At 39.8% G+C, this 22,756-nt stretch overlaps 1 protein-coding gene across 6 annotated transcripts in view; it reads right to left on the bottom strand.

Annotated features, from left to right (window-relative positions):
• The window catches only part of TRAF3 (TNF receptor associated factor 3), a 75,903-nt gene that overhangs the window by 11,915 nt on the left and 41,232 nt on the right, over nucleotides 1-22,756 (bottom strand). For 5 of the 6 annotated variants that reach the window (XM_075192416.1, XM_075192413.1, XM_075192411.1 and 2 more), the window contains exons 2-6: nucleotides 13,149-13,407; nucleotides 11,603-11,654; nucleotides 8,955-9,059; nucleotides 2,359-2,526; nucleotides 412-492 (exon numbers count right to left, since the gene is read on the bottom strand). In XM_075192416.1, coding sequence (XP_075048517.1) covers nucleotides 412-492; nucleotides 2,359-2,526; nucleotides 8,955-9,059; nucleotides 11,603-11,654; nucleotides 13,149-13,390 — 648 coding nt within the window. In that variant the 5' untranslated portion in view covers nucleotides 13,391-13,407. The remainder of the gene's footprint in view (nucleotides 1-411; nucleotides 493-2,358; nucleotides 2,527-8,954; nucleotides 9,060-11,602; nucleotides 11,655-13,148; nucleotides 13,408-22,756) is intronic. The other variant, XM_075192412.1, reaches the window with a different exon arrangement.

Raw genomic sequence — 22,756 nt, 5'->3', positions numbered from 1 at the left:
GTGATTTTGTTGTACGGTCTAAAAAAAATATAATCTAATAGCTGGATTGCTTGCTGTAGGTTACAACACCTTTTTCCAGGTCCCAGTTTTGATATAATGTCCAAGATGTCTGGTTTGAACACTTTGATATGTGGCCAAGAATTTAATAAGAATCCTTGGACACAACAGCGGAACGCCAGGCGGTTATGTATCAAGACAAAACGTGAGATGTTTGACATCGCGTATAGATTAAGCAGCAGAATAAAAGCTATTATTCTCTGATATCGGTCAGTTCAGGTGCTGAGAGGCTCCCGAAAGTTTGTCTGTTAAATATGTTGTCCTACAAATTATTCGTGATCAATGGACAAAAATATATGGGCAGCAACCAAGTAAATCGCAATAAACATTGGATTTATTAAGTAACGGGCTTACCTCACTCCTCAACAAACTTTTTACACTACACTTATGAGGGCAGGAGACCACGACAGAAGGACACTCCATCTCTTCATGCTTCTACAAGAGAGACAGAAATGGACGTGGTTTAAAAGACCGAATAATAAACGTGCAGACATTGACCTCACAACACTGGTACATCATATTGTTCTGACATATTTACAGCATTGAACAAGTCTCCTGAATTGCAAATAAACAAATGATTTAGTGGGGGAATGATACAGTGCTGACTTGAGTGGGCTGTCCCTACATTTGGCATGTTTTGTCCCTACGTTACACACTTGCCGCCAGAACATGCGGCAATTCAAGGGGAGGGCAGGAGGGTTTGTGGTTGGCCTAGCTCTTCTGAAGGGCTAGCCACACCCACATGGCGTAACCACACCCACAATACGCCATTCGAGCGCACGTCGCTTGTCCCGATTTGTGGGTTGATAACTTTATGCTGTTACTTTAGTGTTTGTACTTAATTATTTTCTGAATGCAGAGACTGGGTAACACGACGAGTGGCCAGCTTAGGACTATAGCTTCCCAGTTCAAAGTGAACGGCTTGCGTTCTCCTAGGTAACAAATCATATTTTGGTGCACTCAAACACAGAGATATAACCAAATAATCACTAACTTTGGACAGGCAGATTTGAATTTGCTATTTGACTTGCTTTGCCCCTATCAGCAGTTAAATCATTGACTGCAAGATAAGAGCTACAGTTTCCTCTGTTTGGGTAGGCATGAGGGAATAATCCCTCATACTTCACTTCTTTTAAAATAAAATAAAAAAATGTGGGGAAATACGAAGATATTTTACCTCAAAAAATCCAATTAAAGAACATGACCCTTTATATTACAAAAATTATCCACTTAATGTTATTTGAGAGATATATGATAAAATCGCTAGATCAGTAATGTCCCAAAAACCTTGTTATATAAATCATATTCAAATAACAAAACAGGGACCTTATAATACAGATTAACTACAACATACAAATCAGAGTAGCAAAGAGCGGATTCCTATAAGACAAACGTTCCCTCCTTTTATTATTTAGCTGCAATTATTGTGTCGCTCGGCAAACAAAATCTTATGTATAATGGGGCGTTGTGGTGTTTCAAGAACGCTTGAGTGCATCACAATTTATATCATAAGTGGCACCACTAATAAAATCAATATCAGAGTCTCTAACGTGATGTTATAACACTCCGATTATGCGTTACACTGCTGCTGGAAAGAGATTGTGATCTTCTCCAACAGGTCACCGCCAAAATGGAAAACAGCATCAGCAAGGACATAAAAACCACAACCATTTTTCGTTATTTAATGCTTGCTGTAAAATAACAGCCATCATCTGTACAACAGATCTAGGGGCTGGTGAGGGACTGATGTGCTATTAAATCATATTATAATTGAGGTGCCAAATCCCACCAGGGTTCCTCAGAATTATCCCCGGTCAGACATACTTTGGCAGCTGTATATAAATTACGCGTGGAGCGTTTTGTTAGCGACGGCTCAGCTTTAAGTGCTAATAAGTCTCTAGTAGGACTAATATTAGATTCTACAGTAGATCACACACTAGTTATATGCTGCTGTTACTGTAAGACCTAGAGGACGGCTTAACAGCAGTTGCCAAGGGGTAGATTGACCAAACCTTCCATAAAGGAATAGTGGAGATGTTGCTCATAGCAAATAATCAGCTTTCATTTATCTATTACATTCTATAATATAACGACAGGTTGCAAAAAACAGTCCCATTGTCACTTATGTTCAATTGATGACATAAACGTAGCTATTTCGAGAGAAAAACCTAAAACGTAGAAATAGGTTGCAATTCGTAGTGATGTTTTTTTTGAAAGCTGTAGGATAAAGTCTTTACAAACAACGTTATAAACACGATACAGCGGTGAAACGTCACGGCTGCGCGGCGTAAAAAAGATTACCTGCATTTCTACCAGCGGGACTTGGTTTTTGCAGTACTGACAAGGCATCTCTCTGTACTTGCATGTCTTCTCTATGTGGTCGCTGAGGTCCTTACGAATAACCTTTTCTTTGCAGTCCGAACGAGGACACGCAAGCTCTTCAAACTGGCAGTCGCTTTTTAAGTGAATCTGGGGGGAGAAAAACAAAACAAAAACTGGGCGTTTAGTTACCCATAAATGCTATCTACTCAGTGTGGTAGGCAAGGAAGCAAATTCAGATGCTGACCGGCCGCCTGCTGGCAAAGCATGATGGGAATTAAAGTTCAGCAAACCAGTCATGGATTGGCTGCTCCTGTTTACTAGTGTGGTCTTTTAAACAGGGTTTCTACCTTCATACGACATTAGTATAGTCATGTATTGCATATTAATGTATTGGTTTCTGCAACAGTCCTGCAGCTTGTATTAAATACATTCCTACTATATCTGGTCTCCTTCTGTGCTTTTCAGCAGAGAACTTTATTTCCATTGTCCTCGGACTAACGGAACTGCCATCTGGATATAACTGTATACGATGAAGCGATAAAACTACTCATATCGGGATGAAATAGAGGTTGCCGAAACTCACAAGATACAAGCCAGGAAGATAAAGCGATGTAGAAACAGTTGCCAGAGGGCATGTACAAAGTCATAAGGGGTTGGAACTCCCGCTTTAAACCACCAACCTACGGCCTGGGGTATATAGGTTTCAAGAGTAATTTTTCCCATCAGGAGGGGAAAAACGTTTAGACGTCCAGTCTGTGAGACTATTGACAAATAATACGGGAAGTGTGTCAGGATAAATGGTGGATAACCAAAGAGACTTTCAGTGGGGTAGATGCCATTTCGACCATGTTATCTTATTTAGTTGCTAGAGCATCCTCAATCATTTTAAAACATTGGCTCCTATATATTTCAGAAGTTTGTATTCCACATGTAGTGGCCCCTTGCTAGGGATAACATGCACGATGCAAGATAATTCAACAAGAAACTGCAAATATATAGGTCAACTTTTCTATACGAGTAGACAATATTGTGGGAATCCCTCCCTGACCTATATGTAAAAATATCAGTTTGCTGCCAATGGGAAAGATTGGAGGGGGGAGGTCCCAATCCCGACATTGTGCTTGGGAACACACAGTGTTCTGGAACTGGTATATTGCCTCATTTATTTCCATTTCTTTTGTCGAAGTGTTGTTTTGACGTTACATTTTTCTTCAGTGCACTGAATTTGTTTTTGCAATTTTATATTATTGTTTTTCACTCAATACATTGTATTTATTATCATTAGACTGTCATATTGGTTTCTTTACCAAGCTCTCCAGCTCTCTCCACACAACCTCACACTGTGCCTGAGAACACTAAGTAACAACTTTTTTTTACACGGACTGAAGATACTTCCAAATGTACGTACTACTGTTCCAATGCTGACAGCAATAGACTTCTATAATCCTTAATAAAGGCTGATGGGCGTGTGAATAAAGAAATAAAAAAACGTAATTCTAGTACCAAATAGAACGTTATCAAATATTTTCAGTTAGGTTTATGACATCACATTTATTTGTTAGAATTACTAGTAGTTGCATAAAAAAAAAACAAAAAAAAAAACAAACACAACAAAAGAAAATGATAATTTTAGGTTTGGTTTTTCTTTAATAATTCCACAGTAAATGGTTACATGAATTTCACTGTAAACCCTATTTATACAAGCAATTCCTTTCATGATGTCCCCACAGATATCGTGCCTCGGGCATGTTCTTCTGATCTGCAACCGAGGATTCCGCTGAGGAGAACCAGTCGTCTAAAAACTTGATGTCACTGGCGGGGAAAATCGAATTCAAAAGGACAGCGTGTCCCTCCATGAACCAGATTAAAAGGAAGATGGAGACTTCAGATTATGAAATCCCCAGATATTTCTAAAAAAATTTGCCACAGTCTGGCAAATTTGCGAATACCATCGGATTTCGCCATTCGCCTCGTTTTCAAATTTAAAGTATTTCTGCAGAACGCAAAGGGATGCGCACCCTTCCGCAACGCATGGTAAAAAAACCCCACTTTTATTTTATTGGAGTGATCTCACTCCGCAAAACAAAATCTAAGTTATTGCACGGGTGATAATTGGCGTAGTCAGCGCTTACCAGCTCCTCCCATCGGGCCGAAAATGCTGCCAGCCTGCAGTGCAATCCCACTAAACTAACTCTAAACACTTAGGAAGTCATAGAGGTGCAAACACATTTTAAATGGGTTCTGCTGAAAAGTAAAACAATTATGGGGGGGGGGGGGGGAGGCTGTATTTGCAATTTGACGCCTTATTCAATCTAGATTCTCATGTTTTGCCAAATACTTATCCATTTTTTCCAAACTTGTTTAAACTTTTCAAAACAACTCTTGGACCCATTTCATAGATTTAAGCATGCTCCCGAAGCGTTCGTTGTGTAAAGCGGTTAGACACCCCCTGGAGTTGTTTTTGAATCCGTGCGTTAACGTGTGATAACACTTCTGTTTCGTTTACATCTCATGGAGAAAAAAAAAAAAACCCCTGAGCTCTCTGGTTTCCTGGAACGATCCAATGATAAAACTGTTGCCAGTGTATTTAGTTCTTCTAAATGCCAGAGAATGCTGCTTGGTGTTATGGGCTGGTTAGCAAAAGGGAGCATTATTTAAAGTTTTATATCACGGTTTGCATACATGAAAGAAAAAAAAAAAAAAAAGGCGACTCCTTTGTGCTGGGCTGGTTTCGGTCATTCTTGCTTAGATGCTGTGTTCAGTTCTGGGGCTGGTGGGCAGCACGGTGGCTCAGTGGTTAGCACTTCTGCCTCAGAGCACTGGGGTCTAATTCCCGACCTTGGCCTTATCTGTGTGGAGTTTGTAAGTTCCCCCCGTGTTTGCTTGGGTTTCCTCCGGGTGCTCCGGTTTCCTCCCACACTCCAAAAACATACTAGTAGGTTAAATGGTTGCTATAAAATTGACCCTAGTCTCTGTCTCTCTCTCTCTGTGTATGTTAGAGAATTTAGACTGTAAGCTCCAATGGGGCAGGGACTGATGTGAATGAGTTCTCTGTACAACGCTGTGGAATTAGTGGCGCTATATAAATAAATGATGATTGTGAAGGTGTCATCAATCTGTAGATCCCTGGTCTCCAGGAATCTACAGGAGCTTCTGTAACTCACCTTGGTTCTTAACGGATGTTAATCCCTATAAAACGGAAGTCCTTTTTCTGTCTGTTGTGGTGATTCTTGAAGTGCTCAACCAACGTCCGATGAGAATTTTTATTTAAAAGAAACTCATTGTGATTGTTTTATGTATACACGGTACTAATTGTGTTCTACTAGTTCTAACTTTTACAAGAATGATGCATGGTCTGTCTGGAAAGTGTTCTATGTATTAAATGCTCTTTAGCATGGCCCAATATTTCTCTAGAATCAATCTTTACCAATGTATGGCTGTCTGCATTATCTTTTACAACAGTATCTGTTTTTCTTCATCTCCCATGTACACATTTTTAGTTTTGGTCCTTTGAGAGTTTCCATTCTCTCTCTTCCACGCCCATTTTTGCTTCGAACAGGGTCTTCTAATTGTACTCTCTTTCCTTAAATTTTAGGCTCATGGATACTTCTTACTCTTTGTATGTAGGTAGGTCCGAGCGGTCCCTTTTTAGGTGTCTGAACCGGTTATGTAGGAAGTCGTTTTAGCCATTCGTGACAACTGTTCCTTAGGACATAGAGCTACTGTCTACTGGTTTGTGGTCAGTTTGCATCTCAAGTCTCACAGTGTACAGTGTGAGAGGTCCAGGAAGCCAATTTTTGCGCTGCCCAGTTTTCTATGAATTTCAGGTTAAGACGGTTTTTGTTGATGTATTTTCTAAATTCTTGCAGGTGTGGTTCAGTGCAAATTCATATGAGGAGGCTATCATTGATGTATGCATGTTCAATGTATGGGATGCACTTGTGTATGAATTCTTCCTCCTACACGCTCGTGTAGAGATCTACATAGTTTGATGCAAAGCTTGTTCCCATCGCAGTGCCCTGAATTTGTACGAAGTATTTGTCCTGTAAAAAGTTTTGCTCCAGTTTTTCCACTACTGATGCATAACCACCGATACTTACTCTAGGCCATCATGGTGAAGTATTTTGCCATTATAGTTTCCAGTGAAAAAACATGGCTTGCCCACAGCAAAAAAAAAAAACACATACCGGATAATTCTGCTACATTCGGAAATGGGATGCATATAGGATCAAGATACTAAAAACAAACATCACCCACCAAACCAATACATCTCATGCCCACAGGCATTTAATATTTTTTTGTATACCAGAGCATGGTATAATACAAAATATATACTTTAATTCTATGCCAAATGTTTCTTTTAGGCTTTAAAAAGCTTAAGGAAATGGATTGTTTATTGCCCTGTAAATTCACAAGGTTTAAAAGATTATATTGAATCAGTACGTGTTTTGGGGATTCTTCCTTCTAATTTAATACTTTCATGTAAAGTAAACAGTTTTGCACCAAAGATAATCTGGGCACCAGAAGGGCCACTGTGTTGGGTTCAATGGGTAATATATATATTTTTTTTATATATATATTTAGGTACATTTATAAAACTACATTGCAAAATAATTAATTCACAAACAAAATACATGTGTAGCTGTACCCATTTTCATCAGAAACAAAAATACAGCCCCTTATATTTCTTAATTGAGGGCTGGTCGTCCAGTAGCTTCACAGTGGGTGGGCCAGCGTCTCCTATGGCAATTCAACCTGTTTATACCAAAAGCAAGTATACCCCATCTCCCAATTCCTTTTGTTATATACAAATCTCTTATGTCTCATTAACAAGTGTTGCCAAATGCTGGAAAGTGGGGGCATTCCGAAGCCACCCACATGCCCTCACTATGCCAACACTGCGCCCGGGAACTGAAGAAATCACGTGAAGATAACGCATCTGTGTCTGGCCGAGCATTTCATGCGTAAAATAGGAAGAAAGAGGCGAAAACTGGATTTTCTCCCTGGGCATTTCTATTTGTTTTTAAACACATTTAATTATTTTTATGCAAATCTTGAAGAAATCACATTAGCAAGAAGCTGATATAAGACAAGTGTAGGTCTCCCCAGAAACTTAAAACATTAGGGTTTCTTTTAAAAATATTATTTGTAGAAACTGGTTAAGATCATAGCGCCTACTGCAGACCTGGCCAACTTGTGGCTCTCCAGGTTTTGTACAAGCCCCAGCATGCTTTGCTAGTAGACAGCCCGCCCATAGCTGGCTGGGCATGCTGGAACTTGTAGTTTCACAACACCTGGAGGACCACAAGTTGACCAAGCCTAATGCAAAAGTGAAAAAAAAAGTAAAATATTATAAAACACGGTTTTAATTTTTCTCTGTTGACTCCGCTTTGGGGAGAAAAACAGAAAGGGGACAATGCATGCAAGTACGGAGACTCTGGTCATCGATTGTTTTATACACTTATGCACTATCCTTAATCATGGCAGTAACCATGAGTGAAGATTGTGTGTTACGTAGTCCTTGCATTTGCACTTTTTTTTCTATACCCTCCCCAACTGTAGGCAGAATAAAAAGACAGATTTATTGTACGCTTACAACAAGTAAAACAATTATCATCTTATGAAATGTGACAGTCACTCTTCAAAGCAGACCCAAGCACATGCATTACTGACAAAACACACTCGCAGTTCTACATTCTTACTGAAGCTTGGCCCAGCAGCTGACTTATAATTTGAATGGATTCCTGTAAAAAGCTTTACGGTGTTTCTCAATCTGAAAGTGATACCACCGTCCTTCCTGCCTCAGGTACAGACTTGAGCCAAGCCAGCGGCTCAGAGAGTGATAAACTGTCTTTGTTTTCAAATCGACAGTGTCCTAAACTGTTATAGATCAGGCTAAGTCAACCCCCGTGTCTCTCCGGCAAGCCAGCGGGGGTTTGTTTCACGACAGCGGAAAAACCACGTGCTGTCTACCGCTACTCTAGATGCTCAAAACCTTTACTGAAAAAAAAAAAAGTAGGTTAAAAACTATTAATTATTTCTTGCTAGTTCTATAGAACAGATTCAGTGTCACGATGGTAAATCTAGATGCGCCAATTCTTAGTATTGTAACAGATCCGATTCAAGGGACAACAACTGATAAGAGTTTCTGAAAGTTAAGTGTGCCGTTATCGCTAGGAGACTGGTTTCAGTATCCTTCTCTTAGTTTAATAGTCGGCAAGAGCTTTTACAGTACAAACAAGTCAAAAATACCAATGATGTTATTAGCACTTCAACATGTTTCAAAAATAAATGGCAAATAAAAAATGTTTCTGAGCAAACATGTATGAATGTTCTTTGGAAACGTCTAATATATATATATATATATATATATATATATATATATATATATATATATATATATATATATATATATATATATATATATATATATATATATATATACAAACCAGAGACCTTGTTTCCCTTATGACGCAGCAGGATACTTTAGTAGGGACATGCAGAGATATGGGATTGAAGCAGCCAGCGATCCCACCCCAGCAGTTTTTAGAATAAAAGTTTGATTTGGGGCTTACCAGTAGATTGCCAAGTGTTACTTGCTCCTTACATCCTCGGCTCTCATTCCTGCAGTACATCTGAAGCGCGAGCACCTCTCTCCGACAACAGTTATCTTTAAACACCTGAAATTCAAGAGGTGACTTTAATGCATCTAGAATTCATTTACATTTAGCAGGTATTTTATAATCCTGAACACTAATCTTTATACCCGAAGCTCTAATAGGCTTATCACCAAAGGGAGCCAAATTGAGCTATTCTTTCGGACAACCCACAACCAACTCACGCTAACAATTGAGGATTTATTTTGGAATCATTCATTGAGCAGTTCTTGACGGCCTCTTTTACAGAAACAGACAGTTAAACTTGTAACATGTTACAGAACAGGTTAAACCGGAGCACCTTACCAAAATCACAAACTCTGATTAACCCTTTTTTTTTTAATTATTTTAGATCCATTCACTCTCTTAGACAGGAGAAATATTTTCCTTTCTATGTTGCCATCTGCTTATCACTGCCAACTTTTTAAAAAGCCATCCATGAACAAAACAAAACGCTTGCAGTGTTGTGGAAACCCCTCACTTCTAAATAGCAGTGGCCCACAATTTAAAAAATGTTCGCCCCCATTCAAAAAATGGATGAAACCAAAGTTGAGCAACTCTGTAGTATTCGGGGGACGCACGTTCACTGCGGAGAAGCATCAGGTCACGTTAGGAGATCGCTGCAGCGGAAGAGTTGTTACACAGTCCAAACTACAACCAGCATTATAAAACTACACAGCCAACATTCTAAAACTACACAGCCAGCATTCTAAAACTACACAGCCAGCATTCTAAAACTACACAGCCAGCATTCTAAAACTACACAGCCAGCATTCTAAAACTACACAGCCAGCATTCTAAAACTACACAGCCAGCATTCTAAAACTACAGCCAACATTCTAAAACTTCTGCTAATATTATAAATTATAGGCAATATTACTGTGCACACACAATTATACTTTAACACAGAGAATCGGTACTAAGTATAAAATGATTGAGGACTTTGACATTTATCGGCCAACTTCTTGACATTTTCTTGGCTCCAAGATCCTCTTTTGATCAGGGCGCCTATAGAAACATCTAATGAAGTCCAAGGAGTTCAGATGAGATTTCAACAGAAATATCCTGTAAACACGCATCCTGTTACATGCTAGGGACTTTCCAGTCTTAAACTCTGCAAATCTACCGAAACAATAATGCTGAGGTGACTTCTGTATTATTATTTTTTTTATAGAAAAGCTTCCGGCATTCTCCAATCCTCATCTAATGGAGAGTCGTCAGATGGAGTGATGGATGGAGGAAAGGTCAATCCTTCTATTCCCGCCAACTAGTCTCCACCCTTACATCTCCATAATTCTTTCCACCTCTACCTGCTAATCATACCCTCTGGGTTTTATGTTCTATTCTATCGGGGAGATCCTACTAAATTACAGATGTGCCCTCTCTCCTGGCCCGTGTCCCGGGCCCTCTTATTCCCCCCCCCCTCCTCTGGCCCGTGTCCTCTTATTCCCCCCCCCCTCTGGCCGTGTCTTCTTACTCCCCCCCGCCCCTGGGCCGTGTCCCGGGCCCTCTTACTCCCCCCCCCCCCCTCGGCCCGTATCCCGGGCCCTCTTATTCCCCTCCCCCCCTCTGGCCCGTGTCCCGGGCCCTCTTATTCCCCTCCCCCCCCTCTGGCCCGTGTCCCGGGCCCTCTTATTCCCCTCCCCCCCTCTGGCCCGTGTCCCGGGCCCTCTTATTACCCCCCCCCACTGGTCCGTATCCCGGGCCCTCTTATTCCCCCCCCCCCCACTGGCCCGTATCCCGGGCCCTCTTATTCCCCTCCCCCCCACTGGCCCGTATCCCGGGCCCTCTTATTCCCCTCCCCCCCTCTGGCTCGTGTCCCGGGCCCTCTTATTCCCCTCCCCCCCTCTGGCTCGTGTGCCGGGCCCTCTTATTCCCCCCCCCCCTCTGGCCCATATCCCGGGCCCTCTTATTATCCCCCCCTTACTACATTATCTCTTCTTACTCCCTCCTCACACATTTCCTGGGTATTATCCCTACTCTACAATTTCCTGAAACCTCTTCTGCCCCCCCCCCTCCCCCCCCACCCATTTATTTCTTGTCTCTGTTTAGGGGATTCTTATTTCTCTCATCTCCTCAGCCCTCTATTTCCTGCTCTCCCCTCTCCTGACTCATCTGCTCGTCACCTTATTCTTCTGTATCCATCCTAATACACAAAACGCAGTCACCAGTGAAGTGCTTATAAAGCCGGCAGGCAGCGGTGACGGGGTTAACAGTTCCCGTGTAATTGCAGCTCTGCTGCTGCTTTCTGGAACGGAATGAGTTGCATTTTCCTTTCCAGCCCTCCCACATTGGAGGGAGACGTTTCTACAAGACAGGAGGGAATAAATGACATGAACCCTTCCTAATCACTAGCAACCAACTTTACAATCAGATCGATTCATGGTTTATGAATCATTGCGCATAAAAGGAGGGCAACTATCTCCTTGACCCATTTGGTCAGAGAAACCCTCGGCCACTTAGAACGTCCTTATAATTTATGCAAAGAGATGTATTATCCCATATATCATATATTTCTGCCTACCTTAAAGTAATTTCTTCATAGTGCAAAATAATTGGTTCCTTACCTTGTCTTTAATGATTATTTCTTCACACGCTGTGCACTGTGGAGTGGATGAGCTGAGGGCAAAAACATGGAGACGATCGATACAATATAACTAATATTTTATATATTTATACAGAAAATATTCTACAAAATTAAACAGCTGATCAGTTGAATGGCTGAAAATCTAGACAAGTTAAAAATACACATTAAGGGGCATTATTCAATTGACGGCGGGATCGGCGAAAATCCCGCGCTCGAAAAATATTACCGTTAATACGGTAATATCTGGCTGGATCCAGCGAGTAAATTACTGTATTAACTGTTTTTACGCGCAGGATTACCGTATTAGCGGTAATATTTTTCGAGCGCGGGATTTTCGGCGATCCCGCCGTCAATTGAATACCCCCCACAATATGGTAAAACGAGCAAAGTCATGTCTGCCAATCAGTGTAAAGGTTGTAAAATATTGCAACCAATTGCGTATTGGCTTTATTCGGTCTAGTACAAGTTACGTTGGCCGCACACGGCACCATCCTGAGCAGAGGTCATCATAGGTTTAAGAGTTTGTGGCGGCAATTATGGGGCGAGGAGGGTGCCTGTATTGTGAAATTGGGGCCACATTAATGTTGAGCATTACTGTGGCGGAGCCAAGTGAAAAGAAGATATTAAAAAATAATCAATCACAACTAGAGTGTAGGGGAGACTTGGTTTGACTACTGGAGTGAGCCAGTCTACGAGGGGAGATTCCATGGCGATGTAGCGCGGGGACATTGGTCTGCGCAGATTGCCAGCAATTATGGTAAGAATCTATGTTCGTTTTTCCTGGCACCTGTTTGGGGCAGATATATATTTACCATTAATGCCAAGTTGGGAGTTCAAGGAAATAAAAAAGACTGGAAAAACAGGGAGAAAAGGTGAAGGTTGTTTTTAATGGCCAATAAGAAAATGCTTATTAGTTCCACTTCCCCTGTACCTCATACTTGCCAACTCTCCCTGAATGTCAGGGAGACTCCCTGAACTAGTGGTGATCTCCCTCACTCCCTGAGGAGTCTGGCATTCTCCTGATGCTGAGCCAGTACAAGACGTGGTTGGCTTCGCCATCTGTGGCATGATGACACAGTTCAGAAATTGTGTCCTATGTCCATGTATTGATGCCTATGGAGGTGGCCATTTTCATGGAGACCAAGATTTAATCAAAGACTTACATTTCTGTCTCCATTACTGAAGTCATGATGTCTTACCTGTCAAAGACACTTCAGTCTCTAGAGATTCATTAGCTGCTTTTGTTTAACGCATAGTTGCCTACTCTCCTGGAATGTCCAGGAGACTCCCGCATTTCTGGGAGACCTCCCGGGAGAGCAGGGCAACCTCCCGGTTCTCGCCCCCGTAATAGATAAGCTTAATGACACAAATATTGTGTCATCTTAGCCCCGCCCCCTGCTGTAATTGGCCAGAATTGTGACAATCGTTTAGAGGGCAAGGCCAAAATTATGTGAAGCCCCGCCCCCGCCCACCTCCCCCAGGATCTCCCTGAAGCCAACGAGGAAAAGTTGGCAAGTATGCCGTACCTTAGTAATAAATTCATGCAGGTCTCACAAAACCGGTGACCACATTCTGTCTGACGGGGGTTGCAGAGCACCAGTCTGCACTTCTCACACTTGTACTTCTCTTCCACGGTCTTTAAAAACTTCTCCTTGTATCCCCCTTGCTCTGGCACGTAAATGGTGGTGGCGAGGCTGCGGTCTGGGTTGGCTTTCTGCTGTAGTGTTTGCACGGAGACAGGGGGCTCGATCCTTTTACTGGTATCCATGATATAACAGCTAAATTCTGTAACAGAAATACGGACAATCAGTAAAGCAGCATGAATAATGCAGGGGCGCTTCAAGAGCCAGGATTCTCGTTTTACCCATCCGGAATCTGTGCCGTGGTCTGAATTCAATATTACAAGGATTAACCCCGTTTAGTGGATTCTGGTAAGGGCTCAACAAAACTCAGTATACTATTCCAACATCGCAATCTCTCATACATATATAACAGCGCAATTATAGGCACAGAAATACAAGACCAATGTCATAAAAACAAATGTAACACTTAAAATAACATCTCAGATCCCCTCTACTCATGACATCAAGGCCCCAATGAGCAGTATTTTAGAAGATAGATAATTACAAGGAGGCTCAAAAAGTGGGCGTGACACCATATATGCAGAAATCAGTCAATTAGTTACATTTATGCAAAAATGATACACCAGCATCATTGTTTATTTGTAAGGCGCCACAAAACTCCTCAGCACCGGACAATAAGAATGACAAATCAAACAATATACAAGACACACAAACAGAACAACATACAAGGTTGATGAAGGAAGGGCAGACATCAGAACAATCCTGACTCAACAGGAGCTAGTGGGATTCAGAATGGAGAGGTCTGTGGTGGGTTTTTTTTTCAGCTCTTAAATGACTAAGTGGTTGATTTACTAAAACTTCTTAAAAAAGTAAAAAAGTGGAAGTGCCACCAATAGCAAGGAATCAGATTCTAGCAGTTATTTATTCTAGTACATTATAGAAAACTGCTAGCTAGAGTCTGATTGGCTGCTACGGGCAACACCTACACTTTTCATTTTTAGAACTTTTAGTAAGTCTTACCCACCGTCATTCATTTTGTCCGTTCCAGTACAAAATGAATGAATAGTAAATAGTAAATGTTGTGCTCACAAACTAGTGACTATTATGTTCCGTTGTCTAGTACGGCATAGATTTAAATGGCGATTCTCACAGCTAAAAGGACGTGCAAGTTTCATTTAGCCTATAACAAGTTCAAAAGTCCCATCGTCAAGATGCCTTTAAGACAAATTCTGCCTACTTAAATAGAAGAAGTGTCCTGAACATTTACCGCCTACAAAGTTGCTGCCATTTTTATTCCACAGCCGCATGGCGTCGGACTAGTATGATACTAAAAGAAGCGTTTTGCCTTCACAGTTTCCGTCAAGCAGCCTTTGATGGTGGTGAAAGTGAAGAAATATACTAAAATGACTTCATGAATGAATGATGCGACAGGACTAATTTCTGTATAAAACTTTTTTTTTTATCTCTTTAAACCTACACTTCTTTCTCGGAATTACTTATGCTAATCTTTTGTCAACGTTCTTAAAATGTCACTTAAAATACTACGCTCATCCGCTCCCCCCCCCCCCCCTTTCAGGAACGTGACTCCTGCTAATGTTTACACCGAGCATATCACAACACAGTTGTAAAAGTCATGTAGGTCACCACACGCTACATACAATTAGCAAAGAAAAATAAAAATTTAAAACCACGCATTTGACTTTTGGAATTGTTTTTTATTTTTTTTATTTTATCTTTACACTTTAACTGAGACGGCAAAAATGATTTTACGCACAAGAGTCTGACTCAGTACCAGTGAAGAAGTAAAAATAGATTCTCAAATTAAAAAATTGAGCAACAAAATGCATGGGCTGCATACATCGATATAATTGAAAACACCACCACCCCTCTCATATGAAAGAAAGTAAAACCTTTCTCAACATATATACACTTACTAATAGCCAAATATAAAGCCATACAGAATTAAATCTTAATTCTTAAGTCTAAGGGAACGGAGGAGGGTGAGTAAGAAGTCACTGACTGATATAAAAGTGTATAAAATTCTGGGTAATAATAAAAGCTGGTCATTAGTATGTTGTGACCTACAAACATATAGCAAAGGCGATATAACAGTCCAGCAAAATGAAGACTGCGGACAACAAAAATGGAATAAAAAGAAATTGTAAGTGTTCAATGCTCTTGACAACGTTCACAAACCGACCTATCAAATCACTGGGAATCAGTGACATCAGTGAACCACTGTGTCTCAACGCCAAGTTGTTTCTCTTTCTCCCCTAGAAGATCATACAAAATAATCCCAGTGATCAGTTAATAATATAGATTACAATATTTCTGTACATCGTCAGAAAAAAAATTGTAAATAATGATAATAATATATCTTGAATTTCCAGCACAAGAGAGTACGAGCGGTCTCTCTGTACTCTCTGCAAAGCATATTGTACGTCATAAAAGTTACACCTATAATTAGCTGGTCACATCCGTCCTACTTTCTAGGTCAGTGGTTGGGGAGAGGAGAGTTGTTAATGTTTTCAAATAAAATTTCCAGGGACGCTGTTCTACGGAGCAGCAGATGCACAAGAACACACAATGCACGTTATTAGGTGTACTTCAGCATCATCGTAGAGTTTTACTGACCTTGGTTACAATATAATTGTTTGTACTTGAAATACTCCTATGCAGGAAATATTAAACCCACAATAGGAGCACTAATCAGTATATAAGAAAACAGGAATTATACTGCCCACTCAGGAAAATTTCACTGCTTTCAAAACTAATTAAGGACAAAACAATTCTAGTTATAATTTTCTTATTATCTAACGGAGGTTTATTAGTATATTTTATTTTGTTATTGGGACAAATTTTATGCTATAGCTAATTATATATCTAAATCTAATGTATATATATATATATATATATATATATATATATATATATATATATATATATATATATATATACATACACACATACATACACACACACACACACACATTATATAGATTATATAATTTTTGAATGTATTGAGCGGTCTGGTCTGGATCGGTGCGGAGAGTACCATTGTTCCTGGAAGCTGTTTATATAGGAATGTGCATCTCTCCTTTGATGAGACACCCAGGCTGGAGTTTCTATAACTGCGAGTGCCCACCAATGTCATCAGTCAGCGTATAGGTTAATATAATTTCTTTATAAGCTGCACAGGGAGTTTTGACTAATATAATACATAACATTTTGTAATGCACCATTGATAACTGTTTTGCATGTCATTAGCATGATCTGAGGAACTATGTGATTAATTAGCCTTCATTAAACAAACTGCATCTTTCTGTTCATTTATGAAGATGTATTGTAACTTTCACATAAAGCCTTGTCTGACGGTAGGAAGACATGTACACTTGTGGTATTATTGCAAAACAGGAATAAAACCATTACAAAGCACCTTTTACCACATTTATACACTCGTACCCAATGCCTTTACACAATAGCAGTCATTTTGTGGTCTGTACCACTGTTTATAGGAATACAACCTAACCAAGCCATTGGTGACACAAGTCCATCAGAAAGAGAAGTTAGGAAAATAATTGGTGAGAATTCAGCCTCCAACAAAATGGCGCCATTTACAGAAAAATAAAAAAAGAGCTTATATGCACCTTGATAAAAAAATAAATAAAGTAAATACTTAAGTTTTACTGTACTGCATTAGTTAGAGAAAGTATTTCACCACATATATGCATTTACTAATCATCTGGTCCAATTTGTGAACGTGAAAAACTTGGGCCCCGGTACAGCAACTTTTTGGGGCCCATTCTACAGCTGCCAAAAGGGGCGGGGTCATTTCAGGTTGGTGACTCCTCCCACTACACAAGCAGGCCCAGGCCCTGGGTCTTTGTACCTGCACCCCTGCCCATATGTTATAATGCAGTTTAAGGGTCCGATTTATCAAATGGCGAAAATCCCCATTTTTTTTAAAGAATAAAACGTATAAATGTAATTTTTTTTTTTTATACTTTAAAAAATAAAAAATTCCACATTAGTGGAACTGAAAATTTAAATCTGCTCTTTAAGTAGGATAAATAAGTTCCATAAATAAATATGTAAATAAGTTTTATAAATAAATAAGTTGCTTTGTCAACCTCAAACTCTTTTTAAAAATATTTTTTTTTTTTTTTTAACGCTCCAATAATATTATTTGGACAGCAGTGGAAAGGTTACGAATGTTTAGCATCAAACAGGCTGACCTCTTAACGCCTTATGCACAAAAGACTAAAAGCTTACACTACATATGGGCATGTCCTCCGTGATCACCGGAGACGACATACTCTCAGGTCACGCACACGTGACGAATCCTGTATCTGTGCTCAGTCCAACCGGAGACTCACTCAGCCACGTGATGAAAAGCAACCTCAAGTAATAATTATCCCTTGTATGTAATACAAGCGGCAGCGCTGACAACAAAACAGCCCAGGGGCCGAGAGCAACCTGCAAGAGTCACAAGCGGCCATCCTCATCTAAATAATTCCCAAATCTTTGGGGGGTTTTTGTGCTAGTGATCTCACCAGTCTTGTCTAGTCAGCCGTACGTTACCATTCTGCTCAGTCTGCATAAACACCACACAATAGAACATCAGCATTATCTCATACAGGCCGCTTTTCTGCAAAAGGGAAAGGGACACTCACTTCTAGACCAAGGGTCGCTGGCAAATATGCTGACCACCGCTGGTCATATATTTATAATTACACATACGGCTATTTATACCCTGACCAACATAGTCCTACTTGTTCTGTATGCAATTCTCAGCATCTGGTCTGGACACTGCACAGTACAATCTCTTACTTTACAAGCAGTTGGCAGTGTATTCCTACACTAGATAATATAGAAGTCAAAATTAATTGGAGATATTTATCAATAGATTATCTTATTCTAGTGTCAAGCAGTGAGGTTCAAAAAGGGGGAAGCAGGACTGTGACGGGAAGTATAGCGCTAGTTGTAGGACATATAGATACAGTGTACCCGGAATCTATATACCAGTGTTGGCAGCTAGGACCTTTTAAATAACCCACTCTTCAGAGCAAAGCAGCAATCTCATAAAAAAAAAAAAAAAAAATTTTTTTTCTTCAGGTTGTTGTTAATGAGTTAGGATTCTGGACTGCCATGGCAACCACAGTCACACAGTACATGATGTAGTGAGCAGAGAGACTTTGGAAAACCCCTCTGAGCTCTGTGTGCACTCCTTCTCCCCCCCTCTGCCATCACATGACATGCTGAGAGGTGTGAACCTGTGTAGCAGACTGGCTGTGTCTGGTGGCCATATCTGCTTGCCAAACAGAGAGCTTTTGAAAAGGAGAATATTTTGCAGGAGAATAGCTAAGAAATATTACTATCACAGGCATGCTTGACAAGCTACTTAAAACTACTAAAATCAACCAATACATTTTCTATGTGGGATCGCTGCTTTAATGCCATGAGATTTGTGGTCAACTTTTCCATAAGGACCCTGTAGAAATGGAAACAGAAGAATATATATATATATATATATATATATATATATATATATATATATATATATATATATATATATATATATATATATATATATATATATATCTGCCACTGGGAAATACAATGCAATGTTCCTCTATTGAATTAAGCCACTTGTCCACCTTCAGTGGACTTCTTTTGTTGAGGTTTTAGGGTTTGCCAGCAACCGTCACTGTATCATTCTACTTTCTTTCTGTGCCTTTTGGCCACGTACTTATAACATCAGGCCGAGTAGAACAGTTTCATTGCCCGATATAAGCTGCGCAATCATACGAAAGGGTATCTAGATATTCCAGGGCAGTGAAAATAAACTGTATAAAGACAGGACAGTGCGGGTGCAAGCAAAAATAATGCCAAGTAAAACTAGTCAAAGCTGCATCATGACTTTGTACAAACCAATGATTTAATGCCATTAGGGTGAAAAAAAACCTCAAAAAAGAAAAAAAAAGAGAATCTCAACAATCAGACAAACTTGCAATTTATTTCTAACATTCAATTTTCATGTATTCCGACTGTAACCAAGAATTGCAGATGGCCAGAATATAGCAAACTCTATACAAAATGAAGAGATTTTCTTTTTTTAAGCGAGAGGAGGGATAAGATGCACATTTCCTGGTGTGACAAAATGTACTGAAGATATAGACAAGAAAACAAAACAAAAAAAACAAACAAACAACAAAAATGGATTACTCAGAGGAAGGGTCCAAAACTGAAATAAAAGTCACACACAACTTATAGTATGTTTCTCTCTGGGTTTTTTTTGGTTTTTTTTTAAACAATAAAGCCAACATAATTATTAGCGTGCGGTAAAGCAGCAGCACGCAATGCCAATCTGCAGCAACTGAAGCCAGCAATATATTAAAAAGAAAAATGTGATAACCTATTCAGGATTAGTTTAAAAGGTCCTCATAGAGGCATAAGATCAACAGTTGCATGTGGAAAGAGAAAAAAAAAAATATTTAAAATTCCACTTGCGGAAAAGATTCTTTACCAGAAGAGCAGTGGAATTGTACAGAAAGGGTTCTTTAACATAAGAGCAGTGAAACTTTGGAATGGACGCCCAAAAAGGCATTGACAGACATTATAGATAGATTAAAAAAAAGATTGGACATCTTACTAGAAAAACCTACAGGGCCACTAATATTAAAAACACATGACAGTATTTATCCAATCTGCAGTAAGTGGTCAGGAAAGACCCCCCCACCCCTTAAAACTAATTGGACTATGGCTTATATATTCATATATTAATTCATCCAGTCCACGTGCTGGCTCCACCACCCTGCAACATGTACACTTTGATTAAGGTTTACGTAACCTTTCAGTTTACTTCATTTGTTCCATTTCAGTCATTAATCTTTCCACTTTCAGGCTACATAAACTCCAAAGAAAAACAAAAAAAAATAAATACTTTGCAAAAATTGTGATGATGTCAAACCTTTGCCACAGTACACACCCCCCTAGGAAGAAATGGTTTCCTATTAATGCTACAATAATAAAGTTGTACTGTTGCAGTCATCAGAAATGCTGAATAATGTTCCATCCTATCTGATTTAATAAGAAAATGCTGAACTGTTTAAAAAAGGACAACTCAAATATTGCCTTTTCTATATAGGCGGGTCCCAAAATGAGAACATGTTGTTATCTTACATTTTAGCTATTGGAAACAGGATCTCTGCCAATAAAATTGCAGTTCATTCAGAATTAAGCTTAGTATGACCCCCAATTGTCACGGATTCTTAGGATGCTTCCAAATTCTGAATCCCGGGTAGACTTCATTAACATTACACCCTTGTTCAATAGACACAGAAAAAATATTATATATAATATATTAATATCCTGGATCCATAGTCAGGTTTTAACAAATGATATCCTTATTATGAAATTTGTTGATGATACTCATGGAACTTTGGGAACTTTAACCACATACTGGTAATTTAAAGGGCTTCTGGCAATAATGGACCTTAGTTTGTGTGTGGTACGGAATTTAGACTGTAAGCTCCAATGCACAGTGATAATAAACGGTAATAATATTATTTATTATTATTATTATTATTATTATAATACCACCCCACCATCAATTATGTCACACATGTCCTGCCAATAAGACAAGCATCACCCACCTTGTTGGTGGGGCAAAAAAAAATGGGGAAGAGAAGACAAGCAATGGCACCTCTAATGAATAAGCACTACAAGCAAGCTTACTAGCATTTTACATTACACAAATAAAATGGGAAAATAAAAATATAAGATAAGAGTTCCTTTAGCAACACACAATGGAAGGTAATCCGTTTTAGGTCTACAGTCAAGCAAATCTTATAAACCAATAAAAATGGTGTCTACAAAATGCAACAAAAATTACAGAAGAAAAAAAGAATAAATAAATAGCAGCTGTGCAATAGGTCTGCAGCTACCAGCCAAGATGCCTTATAAATAGACAGAAATGATAGCATCATAACTGATTTAACACAATAAAAAGCCTGGAAACTACCCGATTTGTCTCTGTAAGCCTTTTCGAATTCCAATCCATTTGAAACTCAGCGGGATTCACAGAGGACGGAGACTGTACTTTCACTTACAGGCGTTTTATTGCATTCTTCAGATTTATTTGTTGGTCTGCGCTAAATCCAGCCACAACGGCTTTGTGTTTTACAGGAGAAATACAACAGACAAAAGTTGCTTTTTTGGATCATTCAGAAATATTCACAATTGCAGATGGCCCAGAATGTCAACTGACCAAGTAGAGGATAGGAGTAACACTTTTCAGCACAATATCGCCCCACGCCACGGTTTCTCGCCAGCGTTTTGGCTTGAAGCTTTGCAAGCGGAACCCCGCCAATCATTTTTGTTCCACCTAGAAGTGCCAGTGGCACGTGCTCAGAGTCTGCCAGCCAATCACGAGCACCTCCACCATCCTAGATGCGTGTGATTGGCTGGCAGCTCTGGCTTTATTCATTTAGCTGTTGGTCGTTTCAAATTTCTTTTTAAACAACAGATCATTACTTAATGAAATGGTGAACAAAGGCTTTAGGGAGATCTTTTATTCAATTGAACTTTATTTAATAAATTGTATGTGTGCGTTTACTTATTTTAACGACTTTGGAGTAATGGGCGGTAGTCTTCTTTAGCCCTGTCCATTATACCGTAACCGCTGGGGTGGCAAAGCTGTCCCTCCAGGGGTTTCCATCATTTGCTACGCGGACATCGCTTCTGGAAGGCCAGTGGCCTGCTATGCAAATTACATGAAACAGCCAGATCCTGCAGGCGCTCTTGAAGTTTAAAAAGCATAGTGACCTCTGTTACTGCATGACCGGAGGAAGGAGCGAAAAGTTTATGAAAGTTCTCCTGTTTTGTTTTGTTTTTTTAATAGTCTGAGATTTTAAACGCAGTGTTACAGAAACAGGAGCGATCTACTTGAAAATTAAAGTTTTAATGGCTCCTGGTAAACTTAGCAAATCAAATGTTATTTTAAAGTTACTCAAAGTTATACATCTGACCAAACCACAGGGGAAAGTGTTTAACCAGATAGGAGAATAAAAATCAAAGCATATACAAGTTTACTGACTGTTCTCTGGCTCTTGTCTACATACACTGGCGGGCACTTAGGAATCGTAGTGGATGTGCACCGCCAACTACACGTCCACACGTGTTATGGCCGCACACGCAGTCCGGCCATGTCCCCCTTTTGCGTGCACAATGCTCAGTGGAATGGATGTGGTGATACAAAGAGATCCAGAGACTCTACAAGGTCATCAGGTTAATTTCTCCACCCTGTAAAGTCACATTGCTAAACCTGCAATCATCATTCTTGGGAACCCAAAATATAATACATGGAAACTACCTGAATAATATCCTCAGGCACACAGGCTGCATTGTCTGGATACAAGTGTTTAAAGCAAATATCAGTCCCATAGTCAGCAGCGTTGGGCTGGTGTCACGTGGGAGCATTGAATGCCTGTGATTATTATTCATCTATGCAAACGCTCCGGTCAAATTTTACAAGCACTTTATTGGCTGTT

The sequence above is a fragment of the Mixophyes fleayi genome, chromosome 12, assembly GCF_038048845.1.
Source record: "Mixophyes fleayi isolate aMixFle1 chromosome 12, aMixFle1.hap1, whole genome shotgun sequence".
NCBI classification, from domain to species: domain Eukaryota; kingdom Metazoa; phylum Chordata; class Amphibia; order Anura; family Limnodynastidae; genus Mixophyes; species Mixophyes fleayi.
This window is presented reverse-complemented; position numbering and strand designations above follow the sequence as displayed.